We start from the raw sequence: 22,720 nt of genomic DNA on the forward strand, positions 1-22,720 counted from the left end.
GCGATTTTCTAATGCCAAACCAGAGTAATGATGTAGTACCAGAATTGACCTGTGAGAGGCAGCACTGTGCCAAGCAAATCCAGACTGCCCGCATAAAAAAACAAAGAAGACTGATGAGTCATTTCTATTGTGGCCAATGACCTTTGAGATTAATTTCTACACTAACTAACAATTACAAAAAAAACATTAATACAAACAGTTGCTCCGACTTTTGTGCCCGGCAACTGCACAAGCTTCAGGTCTTTCCCTAATAGGCTAGAAAGGTTGCTTTTTGTAAATATTATGTTCCAATTAACTCATTCACTGCCATTGACGGCTATAGACGACAAAAAATCATTTTAACTATTTCTATTAGTTTAACATTTTTTTCTACTTTTGTTAACAAACCCTTTTTTTTATTGTACATTTAGAACAGATATAAAATTTGTGATCAATTGTGAGTTAACTAGTAAAGTCATGTGATTAATTACGCTTAAAAAATTTAATCGCCCGACGCCCCGAATTTTTAATAATCTTGAAGTCGCGTCAGGTGATTAAACATTTTAATTGTAATTAATCGCATGACTTCAAAAGTTAACTCATCATTAATCACACATTTTTTATCTGCCCTAAATGTACAATAATTTTTTTCTAGGTTTCCAACAAAAGTGGAAAAAAATGTTAAACTAATAGAAATAGTTCAAATGAATTTTGGACGTCTATAGCCGTCAATGGCAGTGAATGAGTTAATCTGTGCCAGACATGCAATATGAACAAAAACAAAGTTTATACAGAAAAACATATGCAGGTTAGTCATGACGTTAATTATTTTGCAGACGTGTGTAGGCCGTCGGATGTGTGAGAATCAGGGCTACGCCGTGTTGGGTGTGGTCACTCGCTGACTTGAATCATGTCCAATCAAAGCAGCTCCTTCCATTCTCTTTAAATGCAGCATGTGGTTTGTGCTTCAAAGCCTCGACATGGTAGAAGCCACGTGTACACCATGTTCCAATTATGCAAATGATGATGCTATTTCAATCAAAAAGAGTTTAACAGGTCAAGTTACATTTGAACTCATTCACTGCCATTGAAAGCTATAGACGTCAAAAATTCATTTGAACAATTAGTTTAACATTTTTTTTCCATGTGTTGTTAAATGTTAAAGTAATAGAAATAGTTACAATAAAATGTTCTATATTTTTCTATAATGGCGGTGAATGAGTTAATATAGGCCCTCTTATTTGATAGCAACTTGTTGGCATTGTAATCTAAACCATCACAATTTGTTGGTTATTCATTTTAACCCAACGTTGTAGGTTAAATGCATATTACAGTGTTCCCTCACTTTTCGCGGGTGATACATTCCACGCCCACCCGCAATAGGTGAAAAAGCTTGTTTTTTTTCTTTCTTCAATAACACTGTCTGTCACCTTTAATGAGCTCTTCTTGCAGAGTTGCGTAAAGGAAAAGCCTCATTGAAGTTAACTCCCTTAAATTTTTTATTTTGTTTAAAAATGTAATTGATTGTGTTGAATAAAAGAAAGTGCTGTTTATATTTACTCAAATATTACAAAAAAGCACACACATAGCAGCATAAATAAATAATTTCATGGGGTTCTCACTAATGAAAATGGTTGGGGTTAGGAGGGGTAAAAATCTGCGATAGAGTGAATTTGCAATAAGTGACCCAAAATGTTGGGTCCATCCCTTTTTGACCCGTGTTGTGCTATTTATTTATTTTTTTACCTGACTTTTAGCGCACATACATAGCTGATGCCCAGTATGGACGGTATGATTTCAAACATTATAAATACACTAATTCAGATGTTTTCGATGCCTGCTTTTCACATACTGTATTTGTATACAAAACGTCTCTGACATCCACCAGCCATCAGTCGGCCACTTATGTGAGGAAGTGCTGCACCTCAAACATGAAATTTTTTTCACAGTTCATATTCATTTTGTACTAATGTCAAGTCATAATGACTGTTCTAACAAATAGGACAAAAAGTATATATATATATATATTAGTTCCTCTTTAAGGCCAAGAGGGCTGCTAGGCATCACTGATGAATAATAATGCTCTGTGTCTAATATGGACTCAATAGACCCCAATGCAGTGAAATTAATTCCTATACAGAAGCGTGTGTGTGTGTGTGTGTGTGTGCGTGCGCCTCAAAGGTCTTCATTATTCAGTCGCATTTCTATTCTGCCCACTAATCGGAATATGTATGACACGGGGAGCTGGTGTGTTGCGTCGCCGCCACGAACAACAATAGATATGTTGTTGTTTTCCTGCTGCTTTACTGCCACACAAGTGGGACTCCAGCAGAAGCGTCTTGAAACCCAAACCAGCAAAACAAGTCAAAAATGGCTTTTTGCTTTGTGTGTGCTGTGTGCGCGTGTGTTGGACCTTGAAACTCACCTGCCTGAAGGGGATTAATACGCGCGCTTGATCAGCGTCACACCAACGGGCTCTTATTTATTTTTTTCCCATCTGGCTTTTGTTTTCCTTCATGGCACGCGTCTCCAGTCAAAATCACGCACAACTCCAACTGTGCTCAATAAATATACGATACGGGCCTCATACACTTTAAAGGCAAAGCACATCTTAAAAGCTGGCGTAGTCAAATAGAATAAATGTAAAAGCATCTGGTTCCCCGTACGCCACCATAAACTTACACTTTCTTTGTGCGTGTTGCTCAGATTCTACACAATTGAAGATGACTTTTTGATGTATTTTTTTCTGTCAAAGATATTCAAATGGGAGTTTCAACTGTGGAGTTTATCAATGACGAAAGTGCACAAAGGCTTGCAAAGGACGATTACAGGGCCATTATTAAAAGGGGACCCAAAAAAAAGTACAATTACTACGCGGAGACTATGACAGAGAGGTCACTATGTTAAGGCAGTGCTCTTCAAATACTGTACGTGAGGCGCGTGTGATCCCGGGGAACATGCTTTATTTTTTATTTTTGTTGTTGTACTGGAGTACAGCGTAATTGCACATCCACTACAGTAGGTGGCAATAGTGCTGTCATTGTCAGAGAGTGCGGAACGAGTATTAGCTTATCTGCAGAGGTGGGGTAACGTGAAATATTTTCTTGTTCCTGGGGTTGGGGCCGTAACAAAAAATAATTGAGAAGCACTGTGTTAAGGGGAAAAAAAATTAAAAGAAGAAAAGTTGCAGTTCATGAGAAAAAGGCGTTATTGTAATTTTACTAAAATAATGTCAAAATAGAATAAATAGGTGTAATTCTTTCACAGTCATTGCCACTGACAGCTATGGGCGTGAAAGATGAATTTTTACTGGGCTTGCAGTGAATGAATAAACAGAAAATTTGTAATATTAAAAATTTAGTAAGATGAAAACAATACTGAATTAAAGTTGTATTTTTTTAAGTCATTATTTTGCAAATAAGGATTTTTGTAACATTATGAGAAAAGTATATTTAAAGTCATTAGCATAGACTTATACAACCATAAGTTTGGAATAGTATGTGACAAAATTCATATTAGGAAGGTTCAAGTACAGAATAAAAGAAATAAGGCGGGGATCATCCAATCAATAAATTCTGATTTGATACTTGAAGTATTTTAACTTATTTGTAAAAATTCACCTTCATTCATTATTTAGATTTATTTCTCACAATATTACATTTAATTATTGTAAAAAAAAAATGTTTTTAATCGAATGTTAGTGTTATTCTCAGTATTTTTTTTTAAATAAAATATATATATTTTTAAATATTGCAATATTTTTTTTCCTATAATACTATAAAATTATTCATTTAATAATTCAATTTCTCTCAAAGTATTTTAACTTTTGCTTGTAAAGTGACAAGTTTATTTTCATGTACTCTCGCTATATTCTCATGAGATTGTGTTTTTGTTCTTTTGAAATGTGACTTGATTCTTTCTTCTTTATTTTGCCATTTGAACATTGCGCTCTGTCGTGCATGTTACATCTTGATGGCTTACATTTCATAATTAGTGTGTATTTAATGGCTATCATCCAAGCCATTTTTTGACCAAAAATTGGTGCTAGTTTTTAGTTTGTATGGACTATTATTCATTTTTCTTCTATTAAATGATTGAATGTCTTTTTCTGATGGTCTACATGTCATTCAAATATTGCATTTGCTGAAGGAAATATCATGTGTTAAATCATTATGTTTTACGTTTTCTCTCCAGAGCCGCCTTCTCTGTCCGCTCAGCCTCCAATGAAGATTGTTGCTCAGATCGACAAAAATGTGGAGATTCCCTGCTTGGCCAAAGGTACGTTGTATATTTGTAATAGCAGCTATGAGCTTGATCTAATCTCACATTTCCCAAGCCTTTCCTAAACAGGTCCAGGGTCGGGTTTTTATTGAAATACTTTGATATTTTACTCTTTTTTTTATTTTATTTATTTATCATTATTTATTTTTTTATGAATTAAGCAGCAAAATCCACCTGTTTTTATCCAGTTTAGGGGGCGGCCATTTTGCCACTTGCTGTCATCTGAAAATGACATCACAGTTGCTCAGGGTTCAGGCAACAGCCAATCACAGCTCACCTGTTTCTGAAGCTGAGTGATTGGTCGTTACCTGAGCCCTGCACAACTGTGATGTCGTTTTCAGTCTACAGACTGACTTTAATGATAATAAAAATGTCAGTGACATGCCAACATTTGCATTGATAATCACGATTGTACATCAGCATTTGAACACTGCGCAGTATACAAATAACAATGCTCAGAGGCAAAGAATGACAACAATTTAGAGTCAAAGAGCAAATTAAACTTTCATCTCAAGGCGCCACTGTATTTCAACAATGTGTGGTTTGTGCACATCATAAATGCATTTAGCAGTAGGAGTAGATTAACACAGTGACACCAAAGCCTATTGTTCATGACAGCTGCTAGAAAGTGGATTACATGAAGATGATTTAATGTGTAGGAGTGGACACGGATTTACAAAAAAAAAAAAAAAAAACATTCTTGCATCTGTCACACGCGGCGGCGAGCAAGTTTGACGTTCCTCATCGATAACTGCGCGGGCGTAATTAAATAGGCTGAGCGCCTCGGGGTGAGGGCAGAGCAGAGCGATGTAGGTTCGGAGGAAGAGTGACAGGCATAGAGGGACGGAGAATGCGTTACGTGTGTTTACGGAAAGTTTGACACTGACTGATTGAGTTCTTACCATGGCGCATCGTCACGCACACACATTACAATACGAATGGGTATGGAGTCTGATGGTAATTATATTAGCCTCGTGCCCGTCACATTTGACACGCGTGTCAGGTAGGTTGCGCTTATGCTGTAGATATTTGCTGCTATAATTTATTCAGAGTGTTTTTCAGCTGCCCCCGCCACCCAGACACAGACTGCAATCAATATATTATTAGCAGTCATTATGTGCCCATACATATTAATAGCAGCAGAGAGGAAGGAAACAGATTGTAGGAGCTATGGAGGGTTTGCACAGCTCGGAGAGGTCAAATGTTGTTGTTTTTTTTAATTGGATACGCCGGGCGTGTGTTTGTGTGCGCACAACCCATGTAAGAAAAAAATTATTGAGAAGCGCTGATCTACTCTATTGTATTAGATGTTTAATAAATTCATTGTAATTAGATTATTTAGTGATTTTTTTGATTAACATGTTAACTTTTTTTTTTTTTTTTAAACGTTAAGTCAACCTTGACCTTACTAGTCTAAACATGACATTCTGATTAATATTATTACATTTGTGGAATATGAGTTATGCAGCAAAATCCAGCCGTTTTTATCCATCTCAGGGGGCGGCCATTTTGCCACTTGCTGTCGACTGAAGATGACATCACAGTTGTTCAGGGCTCAGGCAACGACCAATCACAGCTCACCTGACCTTAGCAACATTGATGTCATCTTCAGTGGACAGCAAGTGGCAAAATGGCCGCCCCCTGAGATGGATAAAAACGGCTGGATTTCACTGCTTAACTCATATTCCACTAACGCAATATTAACCAGAATACCTTATTTCGACTAGTGGGGCTGCATAGAACAAAAAAAAAATTGGGGGTTCCCTCAAGTCAAATATGTCACTTGAGCGCTAAAGTTTGCCCACCCTGGTCTAACCTCTTTTGTTTGTTCTCCTCTTTGTGTTATTACACGCCGCACAGGTGTGCCTCCGCCCAGGATAGAGTGGTACAAGGACGCCGTGCCGCTGTCCAAGCTGGCCAACCCTCGCTACAAGGTCACTAGCGCGGCGGGCCTGACGGTGCGGCGAGTGCAGCCGGGCGACGGCGGGATATTCCAGTGCTTCGCCTGCAACGTCGCCGGAGAGACGCAAGCCCACACGCAGATCCTCGTCTCCAGTGAGTGCTCCAACGATGCTGTCATCTTGCTCTCTTGTCTCCATTCATACGCCCACTGCCACTCGATCCGGTTAACGAGGGCTGGCTTTGTTTTGTCATTCCGAATTCAGTGTATTACATGTTTGGGCCTCGCTTTCCGTGCGTGTCTGTGCGTTATCGTCAGTCTCTCGACTGCGGTGATTTTCCGAGAATCATTGACAATCCCCTCTGCGTCACCATCACTCCGCTACGGCACCGCGACTTTCCTCCCTTGTCTTTTGCTCCCACATTTTCTCTCTCTCTGCGTTTCAGATGCGCCTCCCGCATTCACCGCGCGCCCTACCGACAGAACCGTAACTGAAGGGCACACAGCCTTGTTTATATGCCAGACGAGTGGCGCCCCAAAGCCTGCCATCACCTGGAGGAAAGGTAACATGTACACAAAATGACACTCCAACACTGCCTCTGAAATCTAAGCGCTTCTTGGGCCCGTCGTCGTTGGGGACTCACATCTGTACCTCACCCTGCCGAAACACTGCAACTCCTAGTGTTCTTATCTAGAAACCACATTTTGAGGCGCCATATTTCCTGCTCTGTATTATTTTTTTATTAAACCAGCAACAACATTGTCAAGGAAGAATCTAATATTCTTAGGCACTACAGTATATTATACAAATACAAAGGGAGGAAATGGGTGAAAAACAAAGGAGGAAGTGTACAGAGACTCTCCACCCTTTGCTTTTTGGATGGATGGATGGATAGATGGAGGGAGGGAAAGGGAGAGAGAGATGGAAGAGAGAGAGAGAAAAAGAGGGAAAGGTGGAGGGAGAGAGAGAGAGAGAGAGATATAATTTGTATTAGTATTTGGCCAATCTCCCGTAGACTCCCCATTGGATTTTGGCCAATTTTACCCCACTATCGATAGATGGATGACGATATGATAGATACTAGACACATATTGGGTATTGTGTTCATGCAAATTTTCTTTAACACAACTAATATTTTAACGTGCATTCATTGTGATTAACACACAAGCCTAAATCAGCCCAACCCACATTTTGGGAAAACCAGTACTCATGATTTATTTTCCAAAGTCATATGGGGGGTCGGGGGGGGGGGGCGAAAGTACCACATGCGGCTCTGGAGCCGGGCCCTCTCTATGCTAATTAAGTATCTTACCTCTGTCTTGTAGGATCGCAGGTGTTAGCAAGCGGTTCCGTGCAGGTTCCCAGGTTCACACTCTTGCAGTCGGGCAGCCTGCAGGTTCAGCCCGTCGGCTTCCAGGATTGGGGAGAATACACCTGCATCGCTTCCAACTCGGAGAAGACCATCAACGCCACGGCCAAGCTCACCGTTTGGAGTAAGTGAGACACGAACTTGGTTGGCGCCGGACTTGCAAAATGTTTAAGACTTCCATGTGGATTAATGGGGATTTTGCACGAGTCACTTGGCATTAGCAAGTATATCCAGACTTAAGACTGGTTCTGTAAACTTCTTGCTGCAAAAATGGTAACACATTTAGGCCAAATTCAACTGTTTACTTTAGTCAACACTGTTTTTCATTTTTCCTGATATGCAAAAATTCTCTGGTCCTCAAGAAAGAAGTACAGATTACCTATCAGTAATGTTTTTGTATAAACCCAATTCCCAAAAAAGTTGGGACACTATACAAATTGTGAATAAAAACGGAATGCAATTATGTGAAAGTGCCAAATTTGAATCTTTTATTCAGAATAGATCATAGAGAAGAGAAAATGTATAATTTTAAGGGAAAGCTATGTTCAATTTAAATTCTATGGTGTCAAAAAATCTAAAAAAAACTATAACTGACCCTCAATAAATAATTGGCGTCCAAACTACGGCCCGGGGCCATTTTTTAGCAGCCCACCTCATAAACAAAAAATACAAATTTGACCATAGACGGACTGGCCCGAGATGATATTCTCTGACGGTAGGGAGGTGCGGAAGAAACGATGGGCATGCGCTGAATGGTTGTCGTCCAATAATCCACTGATTACTATTTGTCGCCGGGATAAGGAAGAATGCATGGTGACCGCTGACATGCGCCAAAAAATGGACCAGCCCTTTGGGAAACTCCCCAAATTCCGACGGTCAGTCCTCTCCTGAATTTGAGTGTTTCTAAATATGCCGAAAATGTATTTACAACTAAAGTTGCAACAAGATGTCTCTCTTTAATACCTTGTGAATAAATATAACTCAGTTTCAAAGCAAAAAGGGTTTCCTCCGCGTTCTTCTCTATGTCAAGGTCTGATTTGTCAACCGTGTTGCATTCACGATAATTATGATCCTCAAGTAAACATTGCTGCAAAGACTTCGTTTTTTACAGCTTGCGCTTTTGCTTGTGAAATTGGAGCTCTCGTCAGGGCAGGGGCGGATCTATTCTGATGGGAAACAGGGTTGCAGACCTCCCCAAAAATCATGAAAAATCACTAACCTAAAATGTAGCCGTATACATAATTGCTTTTAGCGAGTTTAATTTAATAAAGTTGAAAAATGTATTCATTGATTTTTCTGTATGAGGCTTTGGGAGGAAAATGTGACCAAATAGAGCACCAACCTCCACCAAGGCAACCTTATCTATGCCTCAACCAGTGCTGCCTTCTGTCAAGTTTGATAGAAGTTAATTTTGTGTAATTCTTCTAACCAGCAAAGTGATGAAAGTGTAACCTCCTTGGCAGAGGTAAAAAGAAAATGATGAAACTCAATTGCTGCTTTGTAGAATGCAAACAACCATCATTTGGATCACCTTCACAGTAGCCGAAACGTTGCCATGATTCATGTTTTATTGATAAAGGGGTGGAATGGTTTCTTCTATAGGTCTTGACAAAGTTTGGTTGGAAACATAAATAAAAGCATTTTTTATATCACAGACTTCAAGGGGCGGTTCGTCCTTGGTAGAGGAGCGAGCACGTGAAATCCTTCAATACGTATCCGCCGCAGACGCCGAACACTAATTAAGCCGTCGCTGTCGGGCGGCATTAGTTCAGCATAGCAAACAGCCGGGCGATTGCCGATCGATGTCACGGGCAGACGCGATGGCGAATAAATCATGTGATTGGCCGGGCAGGAGGACGACTGAGTGGCCGCTAAACGTATCGATCGGCTCATTTTTACATTTATTCTGCCAGCTTCACATTAAATACTGCTGGATTCGATTAGGCCGGCGGCCTGCAGGATGCTCGCCGTCAGTGCTTCTTTGCCGGGTGATTCATCTAAATCGTCGGCGTGCACAGTGAATGAACCGCTGACGTCCTCACGGATGCCCTCGCCCGTGCGCATTTTTATTCCCTTTTCATGAGCGGAATTGAATGCGGTGTAGTCAGCACTTTTGAGACAACCACAAGCTCGGGGTGTCTGTTTCTAGCAGATAAAGCACGTCCTTGTGCCGTTGTGCTCTACTCGTTCCTGGCTTAAATGGTGACTAATTGATTTTTCAGCAGTCAGGAGCAGTCTCGCGGACATGTATGGCATAACGCAGCATCATGTTTAACAAATCCAATTGAAGCCTGGGTCATTTGTCACTTTTGTGTTTGTGTCGTCAAAGCTGAGGTTCTCCATTTTTTTTTACACCAAGAAAAATAATGCCCGGCCGGCTCTTTAAGTGCAGCCATCACTAAAATTTGGTTGCGTAGTAGACACAAGTGCCATCAAAAGTAAAGCAGACGTTTCAGTTCTAAAAAGTATATTTCATATTATTGTAAGATTATGCACACTGGGGAACAACATTTTTGTTGAGTTAGGTCTGATAGCTGTTTTTAACTCATTTTTGTGTGCGTAAACCAAAACTGATCTCTGATTTTCTCCATCATGTCAAGTTTTGAAGCTATAGGAGCCCCGTTTTCATCCAAAAATTTAATTAGTTTTTTGCATGTATGTAAATAAAACACTAAGATGGAATAGTTACAAGCTTTGAAAATTCACAACATAAAACAAAGTAGAATTTAACAAGAGCATGCCCATGGTTACAAAATTAAGAGAAAAGCTAGTACTAATCTTCTTACTTCAATGGTTTTTAACCTGGGTTCGGTCGAACATCAAGGGTTCGGTGAGTCGGTCTCAGGGATTCGGCGGAAGTCAAGACACACACCTGACTCAAATGATTTGTGATGATACGCCCCGTACCCGTACGCCATCATTGGCTGCAGGTCGTCACGCTACATTGCCTAGCCTATCGGTGCTGCCGGTGAATTTAGTGTGCTTAGTAGTCGACTTCTGGCTGTTGTGATGGATTTCTTTATTATTGTAATTCCTTCATACCAACTATGTCAAGCTAAAAAGACAAATTGCGGACGAATATGTGCCATACTGTATGAATTCACATGTTTAACGGAACATATGATGTTCCACAGGGTTCAATTCTGGGGCCTCTGCTGTTTTCATTGTGTCTGCTGCTGCTGGGTTCCATCTTAATTGATACTATGCTAGCGTTCTGTTTACAAATATTGATAGTACTAACCTATAGTCTCAACTGTTGACTGTACAAACATGTTGCCACGTAGATGTAGATGAGTCCAACCCCGTAATCAGCTCTTATTACAGTCTTACGGCAGCTAATCAGTGGAATTTTGCTCTTCTAGAGGGTAAGACGTGAAGAAATAATTAATTAAAAATGTAATTAAAAATACAAATAATTTATTTTAATAAACATAAAAGCACGCTTTGCTGGGGGTGGTGTGGGGGTCAAGAAAAGCCAGGCTTCAAAAACACTGGGGGAAACCCTGCATATAATCTTTTATAACTGTTTGTTTTCAAACATTTATTTAGGTATCATTTGTATTGAACCTAAAGTACTGCATCTGTGGTGTATTTTACCTCCCAAGTCTAATCACTTTAGCCCTGATGATGACTCGAAATGTGTTGGCTATAAAATTTCAGCAGCAGAGTGCCTTGACTCTTCTCGTGCTTTTTTTAATTCTAATCTCTATGTTGTTTTCCAGGTCGCACCATCATCTCCGTGCCCCCGTCTGACCTGCGTGTCATCAAAGGCACCACGGCGTTTTTAGCCTGCAATGCCACACATGACCCCAGGATCGATATTAGGTATCAGCTTGTTACTTTGAGAGTGTTATCTTATTGTCGTTCATTCTCTATGCAGGAGTCTTTTAAATAAGTACCTGCATCTGTTGCAGCTTCAAATGGGAGCGGAGCGGCGTGCCCATCCTTAGCACCAGCGGGGGGCGTGTCTCTGTACGCCAAGGCTCCCTCACCATTGGCCAGACTTGGTCAGGTGACATCGGGGATTACGCCTGCACTGTGAGCTCGCAGGCCGGCAACGATTCCCGCTCTGCGCGCCTGGAAGTCATGTAAGTGGAAGACACTTGTCACACACAAACAAGATGTAGATAAAAAACAAAATGGACAAATGTATTGCTTTGCCCAATGGGAATGCGGCAAAAGTCAGTAGAGCAGTAGCAATGCCAAACCGAGTGCATACTGTTTAATGGAAAGGGGCATGAAGTTATTTTTACATTACCACCCAAAAATGAATGAAATTAACGCTGCAAGGAGTAATGATGGCAAATCCTCAAATTGATCATAACATTTTACTGCCAAGCTCCACCCACATTAGATGAGGTAATTAAAAAGAAAGTCTGCCTAACCCGATTCCCCATTTGGGGATCACCACCACCATCTCCACATAGAATAAGACTCCACACTTGAATTCATTTGAGAAGTAGTTGATGTGCTTCAGTGCTGCTGTTTTGGTTAGCAACAGAGTTCAGCAAAAATGTCTTATTTTGAAAAACACAAACATCTTCGGTCTGCTTGAATGGAGGACTGCAGAAATATTTACTGTTGAGATCCAGAAACGCCAAGGATATGGACAAGTATAAGTTTAACAAGGTCTCTAACCGATTAATCGACTAGTTGCCAATTACAGCGACCATGTGCCAAAATAGAGATTAAGGATCCATCAAATCAGCAGAATGGTCTCTTTTCTTCCTGCTAATTACACACAATGATTATGTACGCAGCTAGTGGTTAGCATGCCTACATTACAGTTCTGAGGTTCTGGTTTCGAATCTCGGCTTTTGGCTTCCTACGTAGAGTTGACGTGCTTGCACGGGTTGTCTCTGGATACTCTTGTCTTCCTCATACCTTCCAAAAGACTCAAATTGTTAAATTGTCCATAGATCTAAATGTGAATGGCTTTGTCTATATACGGCTTGCGATTGGCTAGCGACCAGTCCAGGGTGTTCCAAGCCTCTCTCTCTCCGAGTCAACTGAAATAAGGTCCAGCTCACCCGTGACCCTAATTACCATAATCGTTGAGATTAAGATGAATGGAGATTATTAGGGAATCACTCTGACTTCAGATAATATAGCACTGGCTCAAATATACATCTGTTTTAATAATTGCTTCATGTGCAAAGTATGTCGTCCCCCCCCCCCCAACCCCCTGTCCCGCATGAGTCACTAATATTAAATCACGTCGCATGCATATTTCACCTACCGCACTTCATTACAGCCGCTGTGAGAGAATGCTCGCAGGTAGGGGCCATTATGTATTAATAAGTGCTTGTACGATGTATTTATAAACGACACTTATGCTATATTAGTACAATTGCAGGGCAGAAGAGCGAGCGGGAGGGCGGGAACTTGGTCCGCATTCTTGAGCGGAGAAGTTACATGTCAATTAGAGTGGCTCCATGTTTACGCCTTAGAGAAGAAAAAAAAAAAAAACGGAGGGTAAATTAGTGATGTGCTTGCGGGTGCGTACGTGAGAGCGACATTCTCGTTAGCTCGCTATCATCGGGTCACGGGGGCTAACAGACGCTGGCGGCTGAGGAGACAGACTAATTACCAGCAGGTTATTGGTTCAACTCTCACAAGGCCCATCCATGTGTTCGTCACTCACAAGGTGTGTGTGTGTGTATGTGTGTGTGTGTGTGCGTGGCCTCAGCGGAGGTAAGCGCTCCAACATTCTCTATGCTCATCCATTAATTAATGCCGTCATGTCAACTCTGAGAAGAAACCATCAATCTCATTTCCCCTCGTCCTCCTTTTTCTTCCTCGTATCCTCTCAGAGCGTTGTCACCTTTAACATCACCTTCATCCTGTCTGCCATCATCATCCTCACACTCACCTCAGTATTGAAATATGGAGCGGCTCGTTAGCGGCATCAAAAAGAAACAGCTTCATAAGGAGATAACAGGAAGCTAGCCCCATTGTTTTTCTTTTTCCTTATTAGGTCATGGGTGGGCTGCAGCGCAGCTGAAATGATTTTAGACGAAGGTTAGGGTTAGGTGAGATGTAAACGGTTCCGTATCAAGGGAGCAGAAACAGTAGCTCAGAAAAGGTGGTTTTGCATCGCAATTTCCAAGACAAATTTAGCATTTTTGCACCTCATCGAAACACATTGAAGTGCAATACTGCCGGCAATGTGGCAAGCATCGTGTCATGTGGAATCAACACGCTGCTTCTCTACAGTCACGTTAATGTTAATGTACAAGGATTTATATTTAGTTTTAGCTCAATGGTAAGGCTTTGTGCTCCCAAGTAGGCGCGGTCATGGTTTAGGTTTGATCACCGAGTTGGTTGGACGATATTATAAAATAACAAATATTGAAGCTGTAATTTATTATCAATTATGATAGAAAGTATTGATTATGTTGTGCAATTGAACAATATTCCATTTTGTTTTCCTATTGAATGCACTGTAGCAACTGTCCTACAGTTCTTGATATTATTGGAAAAAATATGGAAACTCAGATAAATTGTTCTGGATTGAGTTTGTGTCGGGTGACAACTGGTTGTTCTTTTTTCAAATGTAATTAATTTCTCTTTTGTAGAGTTCTTTAACCAAGCAGAAATATACTTTACACAATATTTGACTATTCAATAGAATACTAAAAGATGTCTTAATGATGTCGCAGCTCTAGATCAATTCCCCTGCTACATTATCATATTTTTATAGTTTCATAAAATGTTAGCTTTAGGTCCCTGGATAAACCAGAAAAAAAATGACTGCTCAAATGATGAGCAATACTGCTCTTCTAAGAGAAGGCTACGTTATTTTGAGACATAGGTAAGATTTGAACTCAGAACTGTTGTCCACTAATCAAATAATCCACATTAACGAGTTCATTATGGGCCAACCCAAGGTTGTTAAAGTTATTGCTTGTATCCAATTGAAGTTGTCTGTCTCTTGTGTGCTGACCTTTATTCAATGCAGTCGCTCACAGAAGTGAGCTGGCCCCTCACATTTGTGGAAGTAAATCATTTCATGGGACCGCATTAAACAAATGACACTTTGCTACAATGTGAAGTATTCAGTGTGCAGCTTGTATAACAGTGGGAATTTACTGCCCCCTCACAATAACTCAGCACACAGACATATAATGTTGGCAACAAAGGTGAGTGCACCCCCAAGTGAAAATTTTCAAATTGGCTCGAATTTGACTTTGGTGTCATGTGACTCGGGATCTGTGTGTATTCCTATGGGTCACATGATATGTTTTTTTATTATCTATTTATTGGGCCCATTTTAGAGATTTTTACTTACTTAGATATGTTCTCAGTTTTGCTGCCAGTGGTTTAATTATTATTAATGGTTTTGTGTTTTGTAGCAACTTTTATTAAAATGTGAGGGGTGTACTCACTTTTATGATCTACAATGTCAAACTTTCTCTTTGTAAAAGTAAGTGTCCATTTATTTATTTTTTTCCTCGTGTGGTGCACAGCGAGTTGCCGCACTCCCCTCGCTCCTTGACGGCGCTTCTCAACGACTCCGACTCACGCTCGGTCCTGCTCTCCTGGCTGCGTCCATTCGACGGCAACTCTCCGCTGCTCTACTATCTGTTGGAGCTCTCCGAGAACAGTACGTATATGCGCATGTTGGGGTGGGGGCTAGTTTATAGCCCCTGAGCGGCAAACAGCCGTTTGCTCACCGTCGTGCAGGCACCGACGTACGCTCATTTATAAGGCAGACATATGGGGAATAGTGGTGCCGTGTTAATGTACGTCCTGGTTCGCTATAAATAAATTGTCACCTCTTCCCCCTCCCACCAGCCTCGTCCTCTCTCGCTTTTCCTCCGTCTTACTGTCTCTCGCCCCTCTGTCAGCACAGATGTTTGTAACAGCAGGCCGCGTCCCTTTCAGATGGCACACAGAGGGAAAGAGGGATTGAGGAAGAGAATGACAAGATGGCGACACTGACATCCTCTCTCCTTCTGTTATGTGCACAGGCAGGCACTTTGCACCCAACTTTTATAAAAGTTAAACTCATAAACCCGGCGCTTAAAGCTGGGGTATCTGGTCTTGAATGTACGCTCTAAAAACTGTTGGGTCAAAAGTAACCCAATTATGGCTCAGAAATGGACCGATCCACTTAATGGGTCAATTTGACCCAACTTTTTGGGTTGTTTTATACAAAATGACCCAATTTTTTTGACCAAAGTAAAGGATCTGATCGATATTTATGAGTTGTTTTACGCTGAAAGTATCACGGGGCGAGTTGAGGACCGAAAAGCAGAAAGTAATCCGGGAAGGCAGGTGTGCTCATAATATATCAAAACATAAGAAGAAAACTAGGCTGTTGAAAAAAACACTCAGTGAAAAACAAAACAGATTCAAAGAAACAAACACTCGCTTACATAGACAGGTCTAGAGGACAACTAACCAGCACGATGCGCGAAAGCAAACAAATGATCCAACAAGGACTGAACAGAAACAAAGAGCTAAATACAAGCAAGTTAATGAGACAAATGCGAAACACCTGGACACGACACAAGTGGCTGAGGGATCTGATTGGTAGACACAAGGGTTGATAAACAGGTGGACACAAAACCATAACGAGCAAAGACATGAACACCGAGAAACAGGACATAACATGAAGCAAAACCAAATAAAACACTAAACAAACACGGATCATGACAGACTCAAAGTTGGGTCAAATTGACCCAAGTAGAGGATCGCTCCATTTTTGACCCAACTGTTTTTAGAGTCGCTTCACTTCTCTCTTCCCTCCTTCCCTCGAGTTTCTGCTCAAAGAAACGCCCCAGCTCACTAATGTGCATACACGACGCTAAGTTAAGCCGGCTACATTGCTAGCGTGACTTATTCATGGTGGATAGAGTATTGCCAAAGACGATATGTTACTGGTTTATTTTTGTGTGTTTTGTTATGTACCCTCAATTAAAACATACTTGATGACCTGTTGGGAACGTTCACATCGCCCGCTATCCATGCCTCAAACACCAACTGTGACATGACGTAGAGAACTTTCCAATTCCTTCTTTTTTAACTTTTTATTTGTATTTTTACAAGTCAGAGTAAAATTACTGAGAAAGAAACTATAATAGTCTCCTTTGCTGCACTCTAAAACACTTGGGTCAAAAGTAACCCAATTTGGGGAAGAAGTAAGCTAATTTGGGTATAAAAAAAAAAGGGCCTGATCGGTTTGATCCAACTTTCTGGCTTTAACACAAAACAATCCAAAAAGTTGGGTCAAATTGACCCAACTAGTGGATCAGCCCCTTTTTGACCCAAATTGGGTTATTCTTAACCCAACTGTTTTTAAAGTATTGAAACTGTGTTATTGACATATCTCTCAGTCACGCCTTGTGTCTCTTCTAATTTTATTCATTCATTATTATCTGTGTTAAAGAAACAATAATAAAAAATTTGAAGTGTAAGATTGGGGCAGAGAGGGATTATTTTCACCCCACTTTTTTTTTTAAATAATATTCTACTGTCAGGTCATACGGTTTTAACATATACAGGTTTTAGTTTTTTACTGCTAAGTCCATCTGTAAACACAGCTGCTTGAAAAAAATTGAAAAGTGCTTCAATTTGGGGGGAAATTGCTTGAAATTATATTTCTTAATGACCGAAATATATTCTTCAAATCAATTATTTGTGTGTGTAAGTGTGATGAGATGTACATTGTTTGGGCACTCTTATAGTTAAACTGTTCTTTAACTTCTCAGAAGCAACACATTTTTTCTTCTGCTCTTATTTGCTTGTTGAAAGCAAAACCAAAAATATCTTGATTGGAGAAGAAAAGAAGTGTGAAGGGATAAAAACACAGCAAGCCTGCAGACATTGAGTGATGGACAAAAGTTGTTTTGGTATTTTGTCTCTGTGTGTCGCATTTATGACAATATTGGGATTGCTTACTTGTGATGCCTCTCCTTTTTACACAATGGCTTTGTTGCCTTTGCTTTGTTTGCATGCACGCCAACATCACGCTTGTCATTCATACGAAAACACACGTGGCCAGTCAGATGAGAATTGCGCATCTGTCCCTCGCATCTCAAGGTGCAAAGGAGACAATCACGAACTGGCGCCAATGTATACATCAACGTCTGTGCTCCTTCATTATTGTCTCATTGGACATCGCTCAGGCTGGTTTGTGTGGCTTCTACAGATGGAACGTGAACATTTGCCATGCTGATATCATGAGCAAAATGAGCACAATTGTATTCGAAGTGATGTAAAAAAAAAACAACAACAAAAAACAGATACATGTCCTGAAAGCATTGCAATGCGACCAAAGTAGTTTTTGAAATTAGACATTGTAAACGGCAACAACCAAGGTGAATCTTCAAATATTCATGTAAGAGACCCTACCACATAAACTTTAAATAATAAAAATGCCAGTGATTGCTTTTTTTGTTTTTTTTTAAATCCATTCGTTCTCGCTTAAGGCTCCAGACTGAGCTGCTTCTCGTGGGATATCATCAGGGGCATTTTCGCTCCAATGCAGGACTTGCTGGACATATCCTGTTTTGGGTTTTTAATCTAGGAGGGGACCTGAGTCCTCAAAAGTATCATCTCCTATTCTGACAACCATAGTCAGCAAACAACTAAACTTCTGATCTTAAAATCACCCCTGCTGACTAAAGAGATGCCTTAAGATCCAACTGACCCAACTTACCACTTTTTCCGGATATGAGCCATCATTTGACTGTTTATTATTTTTTTTTTTTTGCTTTAACTTGAGAATGGAATCTTGACACACAACACGAGTGCTGTATCGTACACTTTGGCAACTAGTTACAATTCTTCAGAAAATAGTCTTCAAGCTATTTAATGCCACTCCCAGTTGAAGTTTATTGTAACACACTAACACACACAGCTCTAGCTTAATGCTAATGCTAACACATAATGGTAACACATACCCTTTAAGAACCCTTTAAATAACTTAAATTAGTCATTTAGACAATTTAAAAGTATTCACAGTCATATATTCTTTATCCTCTGCGGGGATCTGGGGTGGGCTGGAAGGAGCTGAGACTTCGATACTGTACGAATGTCCAAAGTTAATCTTTTGAAATGTCACCGTCTAGCAGTAAGCAACGCTGCTTCAAATCCACGACTCGTTCGTTTTAAATCCCTTACCTTTTCTCCTTCGTGTGTCCAGACTCTCCATGGAAGGTGTACCTGTCCGAGGTGGACCCCACCGTGACTAACATATCCGTGGGCGGACTCACACCTGCCCGGACCTATCAGTTCCGACTTTGCGCCGTCAACCACGTGGGCCGGGGTCAGTACAGCGCCGAGACGCAGCGGTAAGAGAAAAACATATTTATCATTCACGTTTTTTATTTTTTTTTATTTTTCAAGACTCCCAAGCGTTTTATTGGGTGATTTGTTGAAAGCATGAAACCAATTTGCTACCCGGAACATGCTGTGCTTTCTGTGAAATAGAGTTTTTGTTGCAAACTGAACGACAGTCAGAAGGCAGGATTATAATGATAACCATGCCAGTTGAGAGGCCACACTCGAGTCGAGTGCGTGTGTGCGTGCGCGTGTGTTGCCAAGAGGGATTGCAACTCTGAATGCATTCTAATTTGAAGGTTTGTTGTTAAAAATCCATTTGCTTTAGTGCCGGGCTTTTCTAGTGTAACGTCCCTTTTGTAGGTGTGTGTTGTTTCCCTGCCATTTGCAGGGAGGACAAAAAGTGAGCGGTGTTTTTGAAAAAGTGGGAGATTGGATCTGGCCTTCAAAGTGCACCCGTTGTTGTGCAGGTGTGCGTTGTGTGTGAGTGAAGATGGGACGCTGTCGGGATGGAGGGTTTGGAGGAGGTGTGGTTTGCAATTGTGCTCCTGAACAGACAATACCACAGATGTGGCCATTGACAGATGCCAGATGTCGCTTTTCCAAATAGAATCTCAGCAAGGGAGCCGCTGCCAATTGTAATTATAGAGAACGCATGTTGTGAGCGCATTCATTTAACGAACAAAACTAAATTTAGTTCAAGAAAACATTTTCTCCACAATTTAAAACAGTTCACTACTGTCTTAATACTGTGTATGTGACAAACTTAAAGGAAAATACTAAAACTATCAAGAAATACAGCAGACTTGCAGCCCATTTACCGAATGTTACAAGCAGCTCAACACACAAATACAAAATGAAAACACTCGCAAGGAGGATGGAGAAGATCCTAACACTGAACTAACCTTGTGGTGAACGAAAGCTGGAGTCAGCGCTCCTAATGTCACTCAATAAGACACGCCTAGTTAAAGGCACACGTCAAAGCACAAATATGGTACAGTGTGTTTTTATTTATTGATTGATAATTCATTCTATTTATATGGTATATATTTTCTCATTTCTGTTCATATTTATTTTTTTATTTTTGTTAATATTTTATTAATTTTTATATTTTCATATATATTTATTTTTACATAAATATTTTTTATTTAATATCATGTTTATTTTCACTTTTATTTTTTTATTTTATTTTTTGTCCGTTTTGGTCCCTACTTGAACTGAGCTGAGCCAAGACGAACCTTACTGAATCAAACCGTAATCCGCACTGAATCCAACCAAATTCAAATATTCTTGAATTGAATTGACTTGAATTGTATCGCACACCCACGTTCCGAGATTGTCTGTTATTGAAGTTAAATACAACTGAACTGTACTTAACAAATTTACTGGACTGGATTGGTAACATGCACAGTTTGAAATTTGCATTCAGTAATTCTTTCATGTACCGCACTAACTGCACTACTGGCATCAGCCTTTGCAAAACCAGTTAAATTCATGATTCTATTTTACAATACATGAATTAAGAAACAGTAGCGTCAGTGTTTAGGCTAGAATAGCTTAATGGCATTTTAATTCATTTCAATTGGAATGGTTCACGTAATGAATTGCACTGATAAGTCGTGGTACCGCTCAATTTGTGAGTAGATAAGTCAGCCCACATCACTTATAATTCCCCGGTAACTTGTGCAGACGTGTCCTTTGTTTGCCGATTGCCGATCTTCAGTCCTTTTTTACCCGTCTACGCGTGCGTCGTTTCCGTCGGGCAGCGAGCCACCTGCTCCTCAGTGCAAAGTAGGTTGTTTGAAGCACCGGAGAACAGAGTGCATTGATCTTCCCCAAATGAGTGACTGGCAAGCGGTCAAGTCATCAGTGGTCAGCGTATCACAGCAGATGGACGCGGCTCTTCATCAGCGTTCGCCTCGTATGTGACCACACGCGCGACGCTTTTAATCTCGCAGACGTCAGCTGGCACGACGAGACCACGCAGGAGTGCGAGAGGCCACGAAGGCACTCGGGAAGAGCAAGGGGCACCGTGTGAACAAACGTCAGTGTGGACAGAATATCTTATTTGATCATTTGAAACACTTCCCAGGTGTCTTAACAACATGTTTGCTAATCGGGAATTCAAATTGCGGATATTAACATTTGCTGACGAGTCGTAATTACATTTTGAATATTTAAAATTTTCATTCAAGATATCTGTAACAGAAGTGTGACTTGTCGAAATGACAGATAGCGATATCTGTAATTCAGTTTTGCCTCGTCAAAATGGAATTACATTTCCCCGAGGATGTTCGTGTCCGATCTCTGCTTGTGAATTATGGATACCTCTCATTTAATTGTATATAGCTGTCAGTTGGAGATATGGCGGAACCTCAATTGAACAGACCAGGAACCAACGGACCCCGGATTCAATGGACAGAAAATAATGTCTAGTCTACTCAGAACGTCCATTCTTAAGTAGCTGATTACGTCTGTTAGTTCCAGAAGTGACCACAATTAGCCAAAAGTGCCAGTAGATGGCGCTGTGGTGCCATCAACAGACTTTCAGTAGACTCTAGAAGACTAACACACACATCAATGTGGCGGCCATGTTGGAAGGGGCACCTTCCAATATGGCGGCCATGTTGGAAGGGGCACCTTTCCTCGTTTCCCTTCAAATGTAATAGAAAGCTGTTAGCTTAGCATTGCTAAATACATGCAGCTCCCAAGAAGAATGCCAGAAATGACCGCAATTGGTCATCAAAAGACAGAAACAGTTTTTCACGTTGTGCTGCTTTCTTGTCATCAATGAATAGACTTAAAGTAGACTAGAGCAGGCTAAAAGACGTGTGTGGTGGCCATGCTGGTAGGGGCGCCTTTCCCATCAAAATAATTAATAGACATAAGTGGCGGCCTTGTTAGCAGGGGACAGAGTTCCGTCAAATGTAATGGAAAGTATAGATTTTAGCTTAACATTGTCATCGTCAAGGTCCGTTTGGATGAACTTACTAAAGCTTTTTTAACAATTCACAATAATTTGGTACTGTACTAGAAATGTTTAGGCTGTGAAAAAGTACAAAACAAAAAATTATTTATACTACTGTAAGTAACAGATGTTTTTAGGCCACACACAAAAAAAGTACTTTGACGTAACGGGCAACCACTTCTAACAGACGACCACCAAAACATGCTACTTGCTACATGCCTAAACTGCATTCCACCTAACTTACTAAATATATCTGAAAAGGGAGATGTAGGTTATTCTGGGAAGGTGTCAGAGTGTACTCGCTGTGCACTGGTTGCCACCTCATCATTGTTAATTATACACCTTCAACCAAAGTGGCTTACAGGTTCCAGGTCGGTCCGCCCCTTTCCACTTAATAAGCATGCACAGACTCGCAAACTTGACAAGACGCTCCGACGAACCCATTCAAACGAATGTGATTAATAGCACATTGCGATACTAACTGCACACTTCTTTGGGCAATTAGCGAGGCAGATCTACACATTACATCGAACATTCTAAGGACATTTTATTGCTTGTTACTTTCTCGTCCAGCCATTTCACATCTAAATAAAGTTGAATGGATCGCCTGTCAGTGTTGTTAAGACACAGCGCTTGAAGTGCGTCTCCTCATCTGCACGGCGACTGACAGTTAATGTGATGTGTTAATTGTTTCAGTCACACTTTTTTAGTTCAGATGATTTGTTTGGAAACATTCTATTAACCTTTGAGATAACATCGGGGATTACTGTAATCATCGTGCTCGCAAGTCCGTGCTCTCTATTTGCATATTCTGATCATTAACGCTAAGAAACACACAGAAACAACTTTTTGGGAGTTTAAGACAAAATAGAGTGCAGTCACTAATTTAAAATGTCCCTTGATTCATATAACTCCAAATTTGTCACATGAGAT

At 40.5% G+C, this 22,720-nt stretch overlaps 1 protein-coding gene across 3 annotated transcripts in view; it reads left to right on the forward strand.

The window, feature by feature from the left end:
- Positions 1-22,720, forward strand: part of sdk1b (sidekick cell adhesion molecule 1b) — a 249,036-nt gene that overhangs the window by 156,892 nt on the left and 69,424 nt on the right. For all 3 annotated transcript variants that reach the window (XM_086082687.1, XM_086082685.1, XM_086082686.1), the window contains 8 exons: positions 4,174-4,257; positions 6,121-6,315; positions 6,607-6,723; positions 7,487-7,654; positions 11,253-11,355; positions 11,445-11,618; positions 15,000-15,136; positions 18,683-18,830. In XM_086082687.1, coding sequence (XP_085938813.1) covers positions 4,174-4,257; positions 6,121-6,315; positions 6,607-6,723; positions 7,487-7,654; positions 11,253-11,355; positions 11,445-11,618; positions 15,000-15,136; positions 18,683-18,830 — 1,126 coding nt within the window. The remainder of the gene's footprint in view (positions 1-4,173; positions 4,258-6,120; positions 6,316-6,606; positions 6,724-7,486; positions 7,655-11,252; positions 11,356-11,444; positions 11,619-14,999; positions 15,137-18,682; positions 18,831-22,720) is intronic.

Source organism: Leptonotus elevatus, chromosome 8 (assembly GCF_054856555.1).
Source record: "Leptonotus elevatus isolate MCC_2025b chromosome 8, RoL_Lele_1.0, whole genome shotgun sequence".
Classification (NCBI taxonomy): Eukaryota; Metazoa; Chordata; class Actinopteri; order Syngnathiformes; family Syngnathidae; genus Leptonotus; species Leptonotus elevatus.